The sequence below is a fragment of the Chrysemys picta genome, chromosome 5 (assembly GCF_011386835.1).
Source record: "Chrysemys picta bellii isolate R12L10 chromosome 5, ASM1138683v2, whole genome shotgun sequence".
In the NCBI taxonomy this organism is placed as follows: Eukaryota; Metazoa; Chordata; order Testudines; family Emydidae; genus Chrysemys; species Chrysemys picta.
In genome coordinates this window covers 98,523,377-98,544,681 of record NC_088795.1, presented here as the reverse complement: position 1 = coordinate 98,544,681, position 21,305 = coordinate 98,523,377, and the positions used below count along the sequence as shown (strand labels likewise).

The following is a 21,305-nucleotide window of genomic DNA, read 5'->3' as shown; positions in this document are numbered from 1 at the left end:
GATTGGAGAGCCTACAGTTACTATTTTCAGAACTCAGCCTTACTTCGGCTTACATTGTCCCCATTTAACAACATTAGCTCTTAAATGATGACTGCTTACATTTCACTGAGAAAGGAGATCATTTACTACTGCTTTTTTGTGGGGGAGATGGACAATTTTTTTTTTTTGGTTTAGGGGGGTCATCACAATACAAAAACTATTTTTAAATGAAAGCTTACATTTCACAATAAAGAAAAAAATCCAAAAATTGCTCAAAGACCCTAAAGGTTATGGAATAAAAGAGCTTCTTTGTATCCACAATTCTCCAGGGCCTCATCTGTAGAGACTGTCAATTGTGCAACGAGCTAGTGGACACAATATTAAACAGTTTAATCAAACATATACTGTAGATGCCACTAACATTTTCTTCAACTGGTTTCTTGCTTCAGACAACAATGACGCAGACTATACATGATGTACACTAAGAGAATATCAAATCAGAAATGAGATCTTATTACACTGACCACGTCTAGTCTAACAAAGAGAAATCTCTTTAACCCTAGATACTACAGCAATACAATCATAATAATTAATAATGGAGAAAGATCAAATCCAACTAAATTAGTATACACCTGGTATTAAGGGTTTGTTCAGAGTTTTTGTTCATTTGTTTTATATTTTTAATTCTTACAGTTACAGAGCCAAATATACCACTGGGTTAACTAGGCACAGCTCTAATAAAATCACAGGAGTGGCATGCCCTTATTCCAGCTGTGAATTTGGCCAAAAATGTACTGCTGAACAATTTTGATACAAAACTACTGCACTCCTGTAGCGAAACACACTTGTAATACATACATAGTTATGACAATTTCTTTGGCCTGAGATCACCTTTAGAGAGAACAGCATTTGCCTTTCCACAAACTAATATCCTTTTATACAAATCCAAATATAAAAAGGTGACAAAGTCCATTAACTTGAATGAATTATTTGCAATTTTAAAAATAATATAGAAGAGCTGTAAATTACAACAGTGCTACCGCAGTAGTCACCATTACTGTTCAAATAATTAATGGACCCAGGCTTTCAAAATGTGAAACATACTGATTTCAACTTCTGAATTAGCATACAGAACAGTAGAATACAGCATAAAATGCATTATTTAAATGTCAGGTTTTTTTAAAAGGATATCCTCAAATTGCATTTTTTTCTAATACATTTGAATTTCTTTAAAAAATCATCTTTCCTCCCCGTAAAACCTTAAAAGATTGAAAGCAGTCTCTCTTACCCTGTAGATTTTGTATTCAGACACCATGTACCAGAATTACCATTAATGCATTAGATACACCTTCTGTTTGTTTTAAATTAAGCATTTCTCAGCAACAAAGGGCTAGGTGTTTAAAAGAAATGAATGATTATCATCTGGAACTGATTAAGTACTTTGAATTTTAAAAAATTAAGGTCAAATTTAGGATCCATCATCACTGGAACCTCATCTGTGGTACCTGACACTGCCCCTTTTATAGAAGGGTGTCACTTTTCTTAACTTTATGAGGAGCTATGTACTAATCTTACCGTTCGGTTTAGCTATGATTTACTTTATTCATATATTTCAGGGCTAGAAGGGACCATAATTATCATCTAATCTTACCTCGGGACTCATAACTCTCTCAAAACAAGCTACTGCTTGGTAAAAAGCATTAAGTGGCATCCTGCTATTTGTAATGTCCCTTTCTTCTCCCACATTGTCTCACTTATCCCCAGCTGTCTACACAATGAGACTCAAGAGAAACAACAAACACATTTTTAAAGAACTGAGTTGAGGGAAACGTTTCTTCACTTTTGTACCTGTTTCATCAGGTGAACTTGGAGAAGCACTGTCCTGCGATAAAGTCGTCCAGCTGGAGTCTTCATCACTTGGAGCCAGATTTTGAATCCGATGTAATGCACAATCTGTTTTGGCTCCGGTTTTAGGATGGTCCTTCTTAGTCTCAGGACTTGATGACACAGTGGCTACTTGGCCATCTTCTGGACTGGACAGCTTGTTTTGTTTCTGAGGCAACACATCCCCATTGACAATCATGGTAGAAGCCTGGCTGTTACTTTGTGCCGCTTTCTCCTCCATCACTACATGGCTGTTCCCAAAATTCTGTTCTAGTTCTCTGGCTGATGTTTCCAGATCTGCATAGTAATTTAGGAAGCTCTTGGTCCTCCTAGGTTGAGAGGAGAATATTTCACAGCCTGCAGAATCCTGAGGGGTAGGCTCTTTACCTTCTAACTTCTCAGAAGTTATGTTTATGCCTGCAGTCGTAGTGAGATTTTTATTGGGATCCTGTTGCCCCTGTTCTGCTGCTTTTCTAAGCTGATTTTCTCCATTCTTCACCAGCTTTATATTGGCAGAGTTGTTCCCCAGAAGGGGCTGTGCTGCTGGATCCAATAGGCCCATGGCTGTCTGAATGTTAGTTAATGCATATTTTTTCCTGCATTTCGGGGGAGTGCTGTTCCTTGTTTCTGTATGCTTTATTTCCGCATTCAATAGTTCATTATGGGAGGAGCGTAGATTAAGAGTATTTGGGGGAGTGGCAGGATTATTGCGATTCACAACGTCTGTTGTGCTATTGCTTGCCATAAACACAGCCAACGCGTCCACACTGGAGTCAACTAGAAAAGAAAAAGAAATATTCATGAGATACATTCATTGTATACTCCTTGTATCAGAGCTTTTGGAAATGGGATGCAACACTTTATATAACGTGTAAAGAAGAGTTTCTACAAACTAAGCAGGAGGGAAAACAGACACCGCAACAGAAAAGATCAGTTTATCAAACATGGAGGTCCAAAGGCAAAAAGGGTGGAGATGACATTGGGGAATGTTAAATTGTTAAGAAAAATATACAAGGTTTTTGACCCCAAATTTTATTTGACATTTTTGAGCTACTATGTTCCAACTACGTACATTTTGGGGAGAGAGAGAAGTACTTTGCATCTGCTTTGCAGCCCTGAAGTTCATCATCCCTCTCTCTCTCTCTCACACTAAAACTTAAACATTTCACCACCTCATCAGCCAAGGAGTAGGGCAAGAATTTCTTTAGGACTCATCAGCAGTCCCTGAAGAGTGAATGGCCCTACAGACCAAAGCAAGACACTACTCCCTTTCCACCCTGGTAGCAATGAAACATAGTTATTGCTTATTTTAGGGTAGACTGGCAAAGCCCGATATTGCCTCTTAACAGCTTCAAGAAACGTACCACAGCTGTTTGCAAATTTTTTTGTACAGCTGCTTGCTAATTTTTTAGCAATTCTCTAGTGTTTTTATGCATGCATGCTATGCTGTTTTGTTAGCTATAGTGTTTTTATAATACTGTATATATTTAGCAACAATTTTTTCACATCCACACAAAAAACACAATTCGGCAAATTTATCCCTGATGCAATTCTACTGATTCCAAAGAAGTTACTCCAGGGATGAATGTGGCCCACTATTTTTATAGTGCACCACATCTTTGGCTATTGATAAGCTGTACTTCCTAAGGGAGACTGCATATATTCCATAACTGGACTACAACATTCTTTTACTTTTCTTAGTGGTTTGCAACTTGTGGGCAAACTCTCTGACCTCAGCTTCTCTGAGACATTGCTCAAGCTTTCAGAGAACTAGGCTTGGGTAGGGAGAGCATTTTCAGACTGTGATGAAATGATCAAGTAAAGGATTTTTTATTTAAAAAAAAAAATAGTAGTCTTTGTTTCCTCTGCTGCCTATTGTCACTGCCTTGGTAAAGTATGGCTCCCATTAATCATAATAAATACTCCCTGAATGCTTCCTGTTACTCACTCTTTTGAGAGATGCAAACGAACTAGAGGCCAATTAGTAATCACTCCCTCTGACAGAGTATGAAGCACTCTGTTGTTCCTAGTTCTCAGACAGGTCTGATTTGCGATATGCCTGTTGCACAATAAAATGAGGGCTTGGCTGTAGATATATCCATGGATTAAAAAAAAACTATAGTATAAGCCAGCCACTGGGAGAGCATTCTAGTTAAGATATATTGCACCTTTGAGTATTCAATATGTGAAAGAAGAGACTACTGTAAAATGTGAATTTACAAAAAATTAAGTACTTGTGGGCTTTTTCTTTATATACAAAATAAGGAGCACTATATGAAAGGTTTACTTAAATTCAGGTACACTTGTTAACCTTACTGTTTAACTCATTTTCAAAATTACATATTTCATTTCATTTAAACCTTAGAAAACAGAATAACGTATCCTTTACTCTCTCTTTTCCTCTATGTCACAGACGTATAGTAACTTCCAGTCCTAAGGGGTGGTTTACAAAAGGGTTTAAACACACGATTTTTCATGATCTGATTACTGTGATTTCCTCAAATTCTGGTCTGTTAGCCTTCTAACTTTAGTTTTAGTTAATTAATTAATAATACATGTATATTTTTATATATTCCAATTGTAACCATAGGAGGTTTCAAAAATATCACAAAGTTTCTGAAATTTGTGTGTTTCCCAGAGGTAGTTAAATACTTTTAAAGAGTTGCCATCTCACATCTTATCCATCAGATTGATCCTTCAAGATGCAAAGTAATGTCATGACTCATCTGGTTGAGGTCTCAACATAAAGTTATGCACAAGGGCCCTCTGTTATAAAAGCATGTATGTAGATTTTTTTGTCTTAGAACATGAAGTAACTTGAATTTATTGATTTGCTTTTTTAATTTTTTGTGGTTTGACTGAAACCTGAAGGCAATCTAGAAGTTAAACACTTATAGACTTTAAGGTCAGAATGGATCATCATGATTATCTAGTCCAGGGGTAGGCAACCTATGGCACATGTGCCGAAGGCGGCACGCGAGCTGATTTTTAGTGGCACTCACACTGCCGGGTCCTGGCCACCAGTCCGGGGGGCTCTGCATTTTAATTTAATTTTAAATGAAGCTTCTTAAACATTTTAAAAACTTTATTTACTTTACATACAACAATAGTTCAGTTATATATTATAGACTTATAGAAAGAGACATTCTAAAAACGTTAAAATGTATTACTGGCACGTGAAACCTTAACTCAGAGTGAATAAATGAAGACTCGGCACACCACTTCTGAAAGGTTGCCGACCCCTGATCTAGTCTGACCTCCTGCACATTGCAGGCCACAAAACCTCACCCACCCACTTCTGACTTATAACCTAGAATAGATCCATAACCTCTGCTGAGTTACTTAAGTCCTTATATCATGATTTAAAGACTGCAAGTTACAGAGAATCCACCATTTACACTAGCTTACACCCTGGCCCCATGCTGCCGAGGAAGGTGAAAAACCCCAGAGTCTTTGCCAACTTAACCTGGGGGAAAATTCCTTCTTGATCCCTAATATGACAATCAGTTAGACCCTGAGCATATGGCAAGACCCACCAGCCAGATACCTGGGAAAGAATTCTCTGTAGTAACTCAGAGCCCTCCCCATCTAGTGTCCCATCACTGTCTGCTGGGTATATTTGCTGCTAGCAGCTGCCGATCAGTTACATGCCATTATAGGCAGTCTCATATCATCTCCTCCATAAACTTATCAAGCTCAGTCTTGAAGCCAGTTAGGTTTTTTGCCCCCATTGCTATCCTTAGAAGGCTATTCCAGAACTTCACTCCTCTGATGGTTAGAAACCTTCATCTCATTTCAAAACTAAACTTGTTGATGAGCAGATTATATCCATTTGTTCTTGTGTCCACAGTGGCACTTAACTTAAATAACTCCTCTCCCTCCTTGGTATTTATTCCTCTGATGTATTTATAGATAGCAACCATATCTCCCCTCAGCCTTCTTTCCGTTAGGCTAAACAAGCCAAGCCCTTTGAGTCTCGTATGTAGGTTTTCCATTCCTCTGATCATCCTAGTTGCCCTTCTCTGTACCTGTTCCAGTTTGAATTCATCTTTCTTAAACAAGGGAGACCAGACATGCACATAGTATTCCAGATGAGGTCTCACCAGTGCCTTGTATAATGGTACTACCGCTTCCCTGTCTCTACTGAAAATACCTCGCCTGATGCCACCTATGACTGCACTAGCTTTTTTCACGGCCGCATCACATTGGTGGCTCATTGTCATCCTGTGATCAACCAACACAGTCAATGTAAAACTTTTAAGGAAAGGATAATTGTGATCCCTGCCAGTTTATGCCTGGTAGAGTGTCCATAATTGTATGCTATTTATGGAGGCCAGTTTTTGAAATCAGAAAATCATAGTACATTTCAGTAAAATAAAATGTAAAAAAAAATCTGACTATGACAACTTGAAATAAGATTACAATCTATATACAGTTAATTAAGAATTAATTCATATTGTTACAAGCAGGCAGCCCTGTTGTGAAGATTCCAGTGTCCACTGCAATGTTTTTCTAACTACTTTTTGTCTGGAACAGAATTCTTAAGAAAAATACATCTTCCTAGAAAAAGTTCAAACACATCCTTCCACATGATTTATTCAGTCTCCAGTGGATTACATTTCAAATGACAAAATCAACACATGGAGACATAAGTACAAAACAATATGATTATTAGTCTACTCAGCAAAGTAAAGATCTATCATGAATACTGACTCATTCCTAGAAAGTGAATCATGGGCTCAGGTTTTAAATGGCTCAACATGAAGTTATTGTACCTCACTGTTGTTTATACATTAACTCAAATGTGCAACTCCTAACTTTCATAGCCTAAGTTGTGCACATATTTAGATAAGGGAGAGGGGTAAGAACAGTATGTCCTCTCATGAAGTAGATTTCTGGTTATCTTCCATTGATCCTGCCCTCATACTCATCTATGCTCTCATTTACAAAGTGCTGTTCCTACGCTACCAGTCAGATCCTGCGGGCCTATGATTTGTGTTCCATTCCTTGTTCTACCTGAAACTGAAGTATTAAGCAGAGCTAGGAGCAGCATCAGTTAAAGAAACAAATGAGTTGGGAATTAGTATTAATGGGTGTGGGGAGGACTGGACACGGGTACATGGCAGAGAGAGGAGAACCAGAATGGAAATGAAGAGAGGAAAGGGGGAGGAGGAGTCAAATGGTAAGATAGGACAGGAAGAAATTAGGGAGGAAAGGAGTTGGAACCAAATCAGTAGGTGACAAAACAAGAGGTTAGAAAAAGGTGAAGTAAAGAAGAGAAACAACAGGAGGCAACAACCGACAAGGGAATATAGATGGAGAAAATCCATCCTGACATGAAGAGCACTTCCTATCTATCAAGGATGGAAGACACTGCCTGAGAAAGAATTACTGCACGTACTGGAAAATATATGAGTACTAAGGAGTGAGAACAGAAACCGAACATAAAGATAAAGAGTGAGAAGGAAAAGATAACACCCTACTTCAGGCACTAAGATGCTTTCATTCAGAATATCAGTTTGTCCAGAGGAAGCATATCCCAATTTGCAATTCAAAACTCCAGGGAATCAGATTTCTTTTGGCACCTCTTCTTCATTCACCCCCTTTAATCCTGAATCAGGTGCAACCATTTTCACTTGGTTACCTCTCACAGTTAAGAGTGTTCCTACCAATTCCCAAGGAGGTCCAAAGTAGTTCCCACCCATATTTCCCCCTCAATATTACCACTTTGATTTGGGAGTGTTTTCCACTCACTTCCCTCAGATGTATAAGTAATGTCACGAGAGGCAAAGCAGGGGAGGAGCTGGCCCCAAGTCTGTACTTCACATTTCCCAGTACACCATACAGCACTGCCTTTACATCAGGGGTGGGCAAACTTTTTGACCCAAGGGCCACATCTGGGTATGGAAATTGTATGGCGGGCCATGAATGCTCACGAAATTGGGGGTTGGGGTGCGGGAGGGGGTGAGTGCTCTGACTGGGGGTGTGGGCTCTGGGGTGGGGCCAGAAATGAGGAGTTCAGGGTGTAGGAGGGGGCTCCGGGCTCAGGGCAGGGGGTTGGAGTGTGGGGGCTCTGGCTGGGGGTGCAGGCTCTAGGATGGGACTGGAGATGAGGGGTTGGGGTGCAGGAGAGTGCTCCATGCTGGGACCGAGGGGTTCGGAGGGCGGGTGGGGGATCAGGGATGGGGCGGGGGCTTGGGGTGCGGGATGGGGTCAGGGGTGCAGGCTCTGGGTGGCACTTACCTCAAGCAGCTCCCAGAAGCAGCGGCATGTCCCCCTCCGGCTCCCTGGTTACCCCTACGCAGAGGAGCTGGAGGGGGAACATGCCACTCCTTCTGGGAGCTGCGTGGCAAGCCCCAAACCCCGGATCCTGCTCCCCAGAGGGAGCTTGAGCACTGGATTAAAACGTCTGAAGGCCGGATCTGGCCCCAGGGCCACAGTTTGCTCATCCCTGCTTTACATGAACACATTTCACCTTTCTGCCTGCCAACCTCAAACATGTAGTTCCACTTCTGGGACTAGAGCCACTTGCAGTCTACATTTCTCTCTCTTTCTCCCCTAGGGGTTTTATTCCCTTACTCTATTTTATTGCCATAAAAATAATATCCCAGTGTTTGCATAAAGGAGAGGAACAGCCTCCACCCACAGTGATGTGGGTGTTGTTTTTTGAATGGGACCCTGAGGTATCAGGATGTAAAATGAATGTACAATTGTTCTGTCAGAAAAGTGAACAACAACATGACTAGTGCTCCTAGGCATTACGGTAATACAAATAATAAATATTAATCATAATACACAGCCTCTGGCTGCTCCAAGAATCTGGTTTCAGAGTTACAGAAGTATTTCAATATGGTAAAACTGATTCCATTGCTGTTGCAGAAGCCTATAATTACATAAACCCTCCAGACAACAACATCTTTGTAACTACAAGCAAAGATGCCTTGGCATTATGGCACATTTACTCTCTAATGCACCTAGAGTAGGCACGTTACAATAGGACACACAGCAGCTCATTAAAAATAAAAAGGAAACATGAAGGACTTAAAATAATGAAGAAAAAATAAATGTGTTTAATATTAATGATTAAACTTAATTGAAATCATGAGACTTAAAGAAAAGAAAATATTAAACCATAGTTTTCCGTGAATTAACCTGAACCCTGTAGTTTCAGAAAGACCATAAAGCAGCACTGCTCTTTAGCATACATAGCATAAAAGAGCTCCAAGTGGATAGGCCAGGATTCGTGGGAGACAACTATTCTACTGGACCTGCCAATCTATAAGGCTCAGATCTTTCTGCTAGCACTCAGCCTGTGAGTGGAAGGAAAAGAAACCTCTAGAGAGAGACAGAATTTACCCCTTGCGCAGGATCCTGTTGTTGGCCATTTTTAAATACTTCACTGGAACAAAGAAAGCAATGAAGCAGTAGAGGTGAAAAGGAAAACAAAGATAATACACATAAATGAGAATAAATTATAAGGCATACTCAAAATAATTATTTGCAAGCAATATTGGTTCCTGTCAATGTCAGTCCCAATTTCATCATTCATATAGTATGGGTTAACTTCATCATTGTGGGCCTCAGGGCCGGCTCCAGGCACCAGTTTACAAAGCAGGTGCTTGGGGCGGCCACTTCGGAGAGGGGCGGCACATCCAGCTGTTCGGCGGCAATTCGGCGGACGGTCCCTCACTCCCGCTCGGAGTGAAGGACCTCCCGCCGAATTGCCGCCGCAGATTGCGATTGCAGGTTTTGGGGGTTTTTTGTTTGTTTGTTTGGCTGCTTGGGGCGGCCAAAACCCTGGAGCCGGCCCCGGTGGGCCTGATCCAGCTCCCATTACCGTCAGTGGAAAGACTTCCTTTGACATCATTGGGGCCGTGTGAAAGCCGCTAGAAACTTAGCCCTCTGCAATTTTCTTAGCATTCTGAAAGCCCCCTGGAAAGCCCGATTGGAAAAAGGCAAATATAGTGCCCACATTTAAAAAAAGGAAAGAAGGAGAACCAGGGGAACTACAGACTGGTCAGCCTCACTTCAGTACCCGGCAAAATCACGGAGCAGGTCCTCAAGGAACCCATTTTGAAGCACTTGGAGGAAAGGAAGGTGATCAGGAACAGTCAACATGGATTCACCAAAGGCAAGTCATGCCTGACCAACCTGATTAGCTTCTACGATGAGATAACTAGCTCTGTGGATATGGGGAAAGCGGTGGATGTGATATATCTTGACTTTAGCAAAGCTTTTGATACGGTCTCCCACAGTATTCTTGCCAGCAAGATAAAAATGTATGGATTGGATGAATGGACTATAAGGTGGATAAAAAGCTGGCTAGATAGATTGTCAGGCTCAACAGATAGTGATCAACAGCTCGATGTCTAGTTGGCAGCCGGTATCAAGCGGAGTGCCCCCGGGGTCGGTCTTAGGGCCGGTTTTGTTCAACATTTTTATTAATGATCTGGATGATGGGATGAATTGCACCCTCAGCAAGTTCGCAGATGACACTAAGCTGGAAGGAGAGGTAGATACGCTGGAGGGTAGGGATAGGGTCCAGAGTGACCTAGAAAAATTGGAGGATTGGGCCAAAAGAAATCTGATGAGGTTCAACAAGGACAAGTGCAGAGTCCTGTACTTAGGATGGAAGAATCCCATGCACCGCTACAGGCTGGGGACCGACTGGCTAAGCAGTAATTCTACAGAAAAGGACCTGGCGATTACAGTGGACGAGAAGCTGGATATAAGCCAGCAATGTGCCCTCGTTGCCAAGGCGGCCAACAGCACATTGGGCTGTATTAGTAGGAACATTGCCAGCAGATTGAGGGACGTGATCATTCCCCTCCATTCGGCACTGATGAGGCCACACCTGTGGTATTGTGTCCAGCTTCGGTCCCCTCACTACAGAAGGGATGTGGACAAATTGGAGAGTCCAGCAGAGGGCAACAAAAATGATCAGGGGGCTGGGGCATATGACTTACGAGGAGAGGCTGAGGGAACTGGGGTTATTTAGTCTGCAGAAGAGAAGAGTGAGTGGGGATTTGATAGCAGCCTCCAACTACCTGAAGGGGGGTTCCAAAGAGGATGGAGCTAGGCTGTTCTCAGTGGTGGCAGATGACAGAAAAAGAAGCAATGTTCTCAAGTTGCAGTGGGGGAGGTCTAGGATGGATATTAGGAAACACTATTTCACTAGGAGGGTGGTGAAGTACTTGCAATCTCCATCCTTAGAGGTTTTTAAGGCCCGGTTTGACAAAGCCCTAGCTGGGATGATTTAGTTGGTTCTGCTTTGAGCACGGGATTGGACTAGATGACCTCCTGAGGTCTCTTCCAACCCTAATCTATGATTCTATGAACGGAAGGCGGATGTTTTTTAATCAGACACTATAGTGATTAATTTAACCCTCTTGAGCTTTGATCCTTAACTCAGTCCTATGCTGCCCTATTAAGGACCCAATCCTCCACCACTGAAATGGGTAAGAGTTTTGCCATTGACTTCAATGGGGGCTGGTTCAGGTATCTGAATGTTCCACAAACATTAGTTTATTTACCTTCATAACATCCCTGTGAGAATATATGGTATTATTTGCCCTATTTTATAAATGGGCAACTGGGGCACAGAGACATTAATGTCAACAGTGTTACCCAATCTGAAATGCCCATGACCTGATTTTTCAGAGAATTTCGCATTTTATATCACTTTTTTGTTCAGAGAAGAGCTCTCACTGACTTCCGATTCAACTGAGATTACTTAGCTCTGGTGAAAATCAGACCTCAGGATCTCAAGCTGGGCACCCAGGAAATGAGGAACACACAGCTAGTAGCCATCTGTGACAAGTCTGGTTGAAGTGACGTGCCCAGCATCACATAGGAGCTCTGTGGTAGAGGCAGGGATAGAATCCAGTTCTCCAGGGTAGCATACAACTTCCTTAACCATGAGAGCACCCTCTCTCTTCTTGCAATCCCCTGCCTCATTCACTATAACCTCCCCCCCACCCCAGGTTCTGCAACAAATGAGGCAAGGGATCTACAGACAAGCGGTTCCACTCTCTTCTAGACTGGATCTCTGGACTGCAGTCCCCTGTTCCTCAACCAGGTTAACAACACAGGTCCAACGCAGTATTGGCACCAGTAAGCGTTTCCCTTAGTGAGCCAGTAACAGCACACATTTGTAGTGACACAGAACAAGCATGTTCAAAACCAAGCATTATTTAGTCTTTTCTCAAAGGCACAAAGCATGTAGAGCAAACCATGAAAACAATAAACAGCCTACATGCCCGGGTATTACTTACACCTTTGTAAGTTTCCCTCAGCCTCATTAACTTCATCTCTGGCAGAAAGAAGCACATTGCCCCGGTCATAACATCTGCCTCTGTCTGTGTCATCCCCTGCCAGCCTTTCACTGATACAACCTCAGTGGTCTCTCCTAGCTCACCCATACCCTCTTCCACGTTCTTTGAGGTTTTAAATATCCTTTGATCCCAGGCTTAGCCTTGGGAAGAGTAGCCATTCTAGCCTGGATGGAGCCATACAAAATAGTTTCTTCCCCACTGACGACCCAGCCATTGTTAGCTTAGATGTTTTGAAGGTGGACACCTGAGGATGTCTTGCCTTTACCATTGTTCCATTTCCTGTGGGTCTCCTGGCTCCACATCTCTCTCCCTCTCCCCCAAACCCTGCCACAGCTTCCCAGCCTCCCCACTCTAGCTCCTCATCCAAGTTTCCCACCTTAGTCCCAGGTCCTAGCCTCCCACCCTAATCCCATCCCCTGCCCAAGGCCCAGACGTCCCTCCTCATGAAGCCTCTAAGTACAACTTCTCATCCCTCAGCATTTCAGTCAAGTGGTTTCACATTGCTACCATGCTGCCAGGGCACCCGCAGGGAATCACTAAGAGCACAGGAGATAGTCTCCCTCTTACCAGTTCCTGTCACCTGGTTGCAGAGACAGCAATTGCAGGGAAAGTCCTTCTCTGCCCTTGAAGCTCTGGGCTAAAGCATGCTCAATGCAGACAGAATTTTCAGATAATATCGCTGCCGAACTCTAATATGTCTCTACTAAGCATGTGCAAACTTAGATTTTTTGAAAGGATGAAAACTTGGCGAAATTTGAGCAGATTTTCACAGGGATGGGCAAAGACCCATCTTGAAACCAGAGTGAACCCCCCTGCTAAATTTCAAGTCCCTGCCCCAAAGCATGGAGGAAATACAGTTTCTAAACTAAATGCAAAAATTTTTAACATGGGCAAAACAAAATATTTTCCCCTAATCCTCTTCTGGGAAATGGTGTAACCATTTTTGCTGAAATAAATAAATATATAAATAGGGAGAGTGTCAGCCTGAGATAGACAACCAACATGGAAAATTTTGGCCCAAATGGTTAAAATTGGCAACATTAGAAGTGAAAATAGTGTCTTATAATGGGAGGCACTGAGCAACCTTAACTACAGGCATCATATACACCTCTACCCCAATATAACGCTGTCCTCGGAAGCCAAAAAATCTTACCGCGTTATAGGTGAAACTGCGTTATATCGAACTTGCTTTGATCCGCCAGAGGGCGCAGCCCCTCACCCCCCCCCCCCCCCAGAGCACTGCTTTACAAATTATATATATATATCCGAATTCGTGTTATATCGGGTCGCGTTATATCGGGGTAGAGGTGTACCTGCGCAACCTACAATCATTCACCAGGGATGATGGCTGGTATATAGCTTCAAATAAAGTAATTTTGGGTACTGAAACAGAATACTATATACACAGGTGTTCATCTAGATTCCTTAATAACTCCTATTTTTTTTTTTATTTTTTTAATTAATCCTTGTTCTCACCTACGTCCATTGTATCTAATACAGACCTGTCGTATCTCACCAGAAAAACATAAAAACTGACATACTGGGTCAAACCAATGGCCAGCACGAGAGTTTCAGAGGGAGTGTAACAGAACAAGGCAGTTGGAGTGATCCAACCATGACTTCCCCTCCGAGATACTGGCAATCACAGAGGTCTAGGGTCTCTCCAAGTATGGGGTTGTGTCCCTGACCATCTTGGCTAAAAGCCATTGGTGTACCTATCCTCCATGAATTTACCTCATTCTTTTATGAGCTGAGTTATAGTTTTGCTATCACAACATTTCATGGCAATGAATCCTACAGATTAACTGCACGTTGTGTGAAAAAGTACTTCTGTTTGTATTAATCCTAATTTCATCAGGTGACCCCTAGCTTTTGTATTGTGGGAAAGGATAAATAACACTTCTCTATTCACTTTCTCCACCCCATTCATGATTTTATAGACTTCATAATCTCTCTCCTTAGTCCTCTCTTTTCTATGCGTATGTCTACACTACAAAATTAGATAGATTAAATAGAAGTCGATTTTTTAGAAATCGATTTGATACAGTCGATTGTGTCCCCGCCCACTAAGCGCATTAAGTCAGCGGAGTGCGTCCACAGTACCAAGGCTAGCGTCGACTTTCAGAGCGTTGCACTGTGGTAGCTATCCCACAGTTCCCGCAGTCTCCACTGCCCATTGGAATTCTGGGTTGAGCTTCCAATGCCTGATGGGGCAAAAACGTTGTCGCAGGAGGTTCTGGGTACATGTCGTCAGGCCCCCCTCCCTCAGTGCAATGGCTGAGAATCGTTTTGCGCCTTTTTTCCGCACAGATGCCATACCACGGCAAGCATGGAGCCCGCTCAGATCACCGCGGCACTTATGAGCACTGTAAACACCATGCGCATTATCCTGCAGTGTATGCAGCACCAGAACCTGCAAAAGCAGGCGAGGAGGCAATGGCAGCGCAGTGAGGAGAGTGAGGAGGACATGGACACAGACTTCTCTCAAATCACGGGCCCTGGCAATTTGGACATCATGGTGGTAATGGGGCAGGTTCATGCCGTAGAACACCGATTCTGGGCCTCGGAAACAAGCACAGACTGGTGGGACCGCATAGTGTTGCAGGTCTCGGAGGATTCCCAGTGGCTGTGAAACTTTCGCATGCGTAAGGGCACTTTCATGGAACTTTGTGACTTGCTTTCCTCTGCCCTGAAGCGCAAGAATACCAAGATGAGAGAAGCCCTCAAAGTTCACAAGCGAGTGGCGATAGCCCTCTGGAAGCTTGCAACTCCAGACAGCTACCGGTCAGTCGGAAAACAATTTGGAGTGGGCAAATCTACTGTGGGGGCTGCTGTGATCCAAGTAGCCAACGCAATCACTGAGCTGCTGCTATCAAGGGTAGTGACTCTGGGAAATGTGCAGATCATAGTGGATGGCTTTTCTGCAATGGGATTCCCTAACTGTGGTGGGGTGATAGACGAAACGCATATCCCTATCTTGGGACCGGAGCACCAAGGCAGCCAGTACAAAAACCAAAAGGGGTACTTTTCAATGGTGCTGCAAGCACTGGTGGATCACAAGGGACGTTTCACCAACATCAACGTGAGATGGCCGGGAAAGGTACCTGACACTCGCACCATTAGGAACTCTGGTCTGTGTGAACGGCTGCAGCAAAGGACTTACTTTCCAGACCAGAAAATAACCGTTGGGGATGTTGAAATGCCTATAGTTGTCTTTGGGGACCCAGCCTACCCCTTAATGCCATGGCTTACGAAGCCATACACAGACACCCTGGACAGTAATCAGGAGCTGTTCAACTATAGGCTGAGCAAGTGCAGAATGGTGGTAAAATGTGCCTTTGGACATTTAAAAGCACACTGGCGCAGTTTACTGATTCGGTTAGACCTCAGCTAAACCGATGTTCCCATTGTTATTACTGTGTGCTCCACAATATCTGTGAGAGTAAGGGGGAGATGTTTATGGCAGGGTGGGAGGTCGAGGCAAATCGCCTGGCGGCTGATTACGTGCAGCCAGACACCAGGGCGGTTAGAAGAGAACAGCAGGACGCGGTGCACATCAGAGAAGCTTTGAAAACCAGTTTCATGACTGGCCAGGCTACGGTGTGAAAGTTCTGTTGGTTTATCCTTGATGAAAACCCGCCCCCTTGATTCACTCTGCTTCCCTGTAAACCAACCGCCCTCCCCTCCCCCCTTTGATCTCCGACTGCAGAGGCAATAAAGTCATTGTTGTTTCAAATTCATAGATTCTTTATTACTTCATCACACAAATGGGGGGAAAACTGCCAAGGTAGCCCAGGAGGGGTGGGAGAGGAGGGAAGCACCGGGTGCGGTGGTGGAGGAGGGGAGGAAGGAAGGACAAGGCCACACTGCACTTCAAAACTTCTTGAATGCCAGCCTTTTGTTGCTTGGGCAGTCCTTTGGGGTGGAGTGGTTAGGTGGCCCACCCACCGCGTTCTGGGTGAGGAGACTATGGAACTTGGGGAGGAGGGCGGTTCGTTACACAGGTGCTGCGGTGGCGGTCTGTGCTCCTGCTGCCTTTCCTGCACCCCAACAATACGCCGGAGAATATCAGTTTGATCTTCTAGTAGCCTCAGCATTGCATCCTGCTTCCTCTCATCATTCTGATGCCACCTATCACCTCGATCCCGCCACATGTCCTCGCGTTCATTTAGTGCTTTCCTGCACTCTGACAGTGTCTGCCTCCAGGCATTCTGCTGAGCTCTTTCCATGTGGGAGGACTGCATGAGCTCAGAGAACATTTCATCACGAGTGCGTTTTTTTCGCCTTCTAATCTTCGCTAGCCTCTTGGATGCAGATGATACGGGGAGCATTGAAACATTTGCAGCTGCAGGAGAGTAGTATTTAAAAAAAAACACATTTTAGAGAACCATGGGTAGACTCTTTCACGGTGAACCAAGCTGTTAAGATTACATGGTTTCAAACAGCAGTGCCCTCATTGCCCATACCAAGCACCCGTTGGGTTGGCCATTTAAAATGGGTTGGCCATTTAAAAGGAGGGGCTGCGGTTTTCGGGTTAACGTGCAGCACAAACCCAATTAACACCCCCCCACACACACCCTATTCTCTGAGATGATCGCTTTACCCCTCCCCCCACCGCATGGCGCACAGCAGGGATGATTTCTGTTCAGCCACAGGCAAACAGCCCAGCAGGAACGGCCACCCCTGAACATCCCCTTAATAAAATTCCTCTATTTCAACCAGGTGACCATGAATGATATCACTCTCCTGAGGATAACACAGAGAGATAAAGAACGGATGTTGCTTGAATGCCAGCAAACACCGGGACCATATGCTGCCATCCTTTATTATGCAATGATTCCAGACTATGTGCTACTGGCCTGGCATGGTAAAGTGTCCTACCATGGAGGATGGAATAAGGCTGCCCTCCCCAGAAACCTTTTGCAAAGGCTTTGGGAGTACATCCAGGAGAGCTTCATTGAGATGTCCCTGGAGGATTTACGCTCCATCCCCATACACGTTAACAGACTTTTCTAGTAGGTGTACTGGCCGCGAATGCATCCCAAGTCTTCAGGGCAAATTAATCATTAAACACGCTTGCTTTTAAACCATGTACAATATTTACAAAGGTACACTCACCAGAGGTCCCTTCGCCGTCTTCAAGGTCTGTGAGCCCGCCTTGGGTGGGTTGGGAGGGTACTGGGTCCAGGGTGATAAACAGTTCCTGGCTGTTGGGGAAAACGTTTTCTCTGCTTGCATGCTATGCGCTATCTTCCTCGTCCCCAAAATCCGCATTCCTGTTGCGTGAGAATCCATTGACGGACTCCACACATAGGAGTGGGGTAGTTGTAGGGGCACTCCCTAGAATGGCATGCAGCTCGTCATAGAAGCAGCATGTCTGGGGCTCTGACCCGGAGCGGCCGTTTGCCTCTCTTGTTCTTTGGTAGGCTTGCCTGAACTCCTTAAGTTTCACGCGGCACTGCTGCGGGTCCCTGTTATAGCCTTTGTCACTCATGCCCTTGGAGATTTTTTCAAATATTCCGGCATTTCGTCTTTTGGAATGGAGTTCTGATAGCACGGATTCGTCTCCCCAAACAGCGATCAGATCCAGTACCTCCTGTTCGGTCCATGCTGGAGCTCTTTTGCGATTCCGGGACTGCATAGTCACCTGTGCTAATGAGCTCTGCATGGTCGCCTGTGCTGAGCAGCTCACCACACTGGCCAAACAGGAAATGAAATTCAAAAGTTCGCGGGGCTTTTTCTGTCTACCTGGCCAGTGCATCGGAGTTGAGAGTGCTGTCCAGAGCGGTCACAATGGAGCACTCTGGGATAGCTCCCGGAGGCCAATACTGTCGAATTGCGTCCACACTACCCCAAATTCGACCCAGCAAGGTAGATTTCAGCTCTAATCCCCTCGTCGGGGAGGAGTACCAAAATCGATTTTAAGAGCCCTTTAAGTCGACAAAAATGGCTTTCGTTGTGTGGACGGGTGCAAGGTTAAATCAATCTAACGCTGCTAAATTCTACCTAAACTCGTAGTATAGACCAGGGCTAAGACGAACAGCCCTAATCTTTTTAGTCTCTCCTCATATGGAAGTCATTCCATAACCTTGATCACCTTTGTTGCCTGTTTCTGAACTTTTTCCAGTTCCACTATAATCTTTTTGAGGTGGGGCAACCAGACCTGGACACAGTATTCAAGGTGTGGGTGTATACAATGGATTTATATAGAGGCATTATGACTTGTCTCATTTTCTATTCCTTTCCTAATAGTTCCTATTATTCTGTTAGCATTTTTGACCACTGCTGCTTATTGTACTGAAGTTTCCAGAGAACTGTCCATGGTGACTCCAAGATCTCTTTCTTGAGTGGTAACAGCTAATATAGATCCCCCCATTATATATGTGTGTGTAATTGGGATTATTTTTTCCAATGTGCAGTATTTTGCACTTATCAATGTTGAATTTCATCTGCCATGTTGGTGCCCAGTCGCTCCATTTTGTGACATCCCCCCGTAACTCTCTGCAGTCAGCTTTGACCTTAACTATCTTCAATAATTTTATATCATCTGTAAACCTTGCTTCTTCATTGTTCACTCCTTTTCCTAGATCATTAATGAATATGTTGAACAACATAGATCCAAGTACAGATCCTTGGGGACCCCACTGTTCACCTCTCTCAATTGTGAAAATGGATTATTTATTCCTACGCTTTGTTTCCTATCTTTTAACCAGATACTGATCCATGTTTGGGGCAGGACTAAATCACATTTGTACAGTGTCAGACACAATGAGGTCATGATCCTGGGTGGGGCACTACTGTGATACAAATAACAATATTATCCAAATGGCCCGTATTGATATTTTTCAAAAGCCACGTCACAAACCTTATAAAGTGCAAGGCTTTTTTTGGCTACAAACACAAGAACATTAGTATTCAAACACAACATAAATGTTTTTAATAGAACTTATTTGTTTGTGACTGTTCTTTTATTCAGCTTTTAAAAACCTTTCCTAAAGCAAGAATTTACTTAAGAAAGGATCAGTTTAAGAAAAAAAGAAAGGAAAGTGTTTGCTTGTTCTACTCATGAATGCAAAATTAAAACAAATATGGGCCTGGTAAGAAGAGAAAGATTTTAAAAGATTCTGCTTATGGAAATATGTGAAAGGGCATCTGACCTGGAAGTACTTCTGACATGGATCACAGGGCTTCAGCAATGGATCAGGAAAAGGATTATAATTTGAAATCTGAAAAGAGGGATCATTTAAGAAATTAAAAACAAAGAAAAACACAAAAGAAAAACACATTATAAAAATTCCTAAAGAGCTGTTAAGCATAACAAATAAAATGTCGCAACATAATGCTGCTCAGTTTTCATAACTGTTGAAAGCTGTAGAGGGACAGGCTATTTTGTAAAACTAATTAGAACAAATACTACTACTAACAGCGTGTTTTTTATTCCCAGTGCATACTTTAGTAAGGAAGAAAGCAAAACATCAATGAGATTTCCCATTTTTAGAGCAACATACTGGAGTAAACATTTTGTCATGTTACAAAATACAGGTTTGATCCTGCAGCCCTCACTCAAGTGACACTTACCCAGGAGAGCAGTCACACAGACTTTGACAGGACTAATATGCATGAGTGAGGAATACTCACTTGAGTAAGAATTAGCAGAATAGGACCCAGCCTTTGACACTGGACAGTAGGGAATGGCTTGAACAACAGGTCCAACACTAGAGAACAATCAAGCAGGCCAAGAATTTTTTTCAAGATGGCACTTCCTTGGTGGTGAGTTTTTCTTTAATACAGTGTTTTGTTGTAATAGTTTGGGCGTGGGCGGGGTTAAAATAATTTTTGAATGGGGTAGATAAGTACACGGGAAACCCATGCATCTACAGGAACCTGTGATTAGGGTTGCAGGTATGCAGTAGCTGAGGTTGCAAGTTCTAAACTTGGATAGAGACCGGAAAAAAAAAAAAAAAACATAAAGCAGATTTTGTTTTCTTCAGAGATATCTAGTAAATATAATATAATATGACAAACTTATCAGGGTTTGAGCTTATCATCTCAGATGCTGTGTAAATTCAGTCATAACCAAAAGTCTGAACAGCTTCATAGTAAAGGTAGAAGATACATTTTATACAACAATTAACTAAATGCTAAAAATAATTCTCTAAAATTTTCTAATAATGTAAAATTAAATTAAAAGCTTACTTCTCTACAAAAGTAAATTTACTATAACATTTTAATTTGCAAATTTCAATGCTAAAATGTCAACACTCACATGAAAAGGTTCTGACGCCCATCTTAATGCTATGTCTCCCCATACCACACTCACCCTTTACATACAGAACCTGCAATTCTGGTCTCAGTTACACTGGTGCAAATCCAGAGTAATTCCAGTGACATCCAGATTTATGCTGGTATAAGTAAGCTCAGAATCAGGCCAACATGCTGGAAGATTTCCTTCCTGCTATGTCAACCTTCATTGTGCCATCTTCAGCATACATGCTGCATGATTATCTAAGCATGACCCTTTTTATTTTATTTTTTGGGTCCATGCTGAGCTTTTCTCCTTGGGAGTGGAACCAGATCCTGAAAACAATGGCAAAGTTTTGGGAAACTGTGGTGGGGAAATCAGGGTGCTGGTGTTGCTGCTACAGCCAATGTCACTTTTACTGGAGGATAAGAGAGACTGGCAGGAGTGACAAGGAAAGCTATTGTTAAAAAAATTATATAATGCCAGGTTGGGGAAAGAGAATCTATACATCTAGGCATAGAGCTTAGATTATCCACCAATATAAAGTTAGTTTTTAAAAGTCAGATGATACATAGAGTACATAATTAGCGATAACCCAAATTTAGGTGAATAGATTTAACAATACAGTTTAGATATTAGAATCCAAATACTCGGGTGCATCACTCATGAAAAGTTGTACAGAGATTTGGTTGTGGAAAGCAAAATAGATCAATGAGTGGAGATTGTCCCTCAGTAATTGAGAATTAGATTGGCTGTCCATTTAGAAAATACTACACTGAGACTAGAAGTGGCTGAACATGGAAGCTGGAGATAAGAAGCTGCTGATAGGGAAGCAGTAGCTCAGCAGAACCGGAAGGAAAGTTACT

The 21,305-nt window shown here is 42.9% G+C and overlaps 1 protein-coding gene across 19 annotated transcripts in view; it reads right to left on the bottom strand.

The window, feature by feature from the left end:
* The window catches only part of APBB2 (amyloid beta precursor protein binding family B member 2), a 339,661-nt gene that overhangs the window by 176,320 nt on the left and 142,036 nt on the right, over positions 1 to 21,305 (bottom strand). For 13 of the 19 annotated variants that reach the window (XM_065596923.1, XM_065596919.1, XM_065596929.1 and 10 more), the window contains 2 exons: positions 19,355 to 19,423; positions 1,828 to 2,640 (listed from right to left, as the gene is read on the bottom strand). In XM_065596923.1, the coding sequence (XP_065452995.1) occupies positions 1,828 to 2,640; positions 19,355 to 19,373 (832 nt within the window). In that variant the 5' untranslated portion in view covers positions 19,374 to 19,423. The remainder of the gene's footprint in view (positions 1 to 1,827; positions 2,641 to 19,354; positions 19,424 to 21,305) is intronic. The other 6 variants (XM_065596915.1, XM_065596917.1, XM_065596926.1 and 3 more) reach the window with 1 other exon arrangement.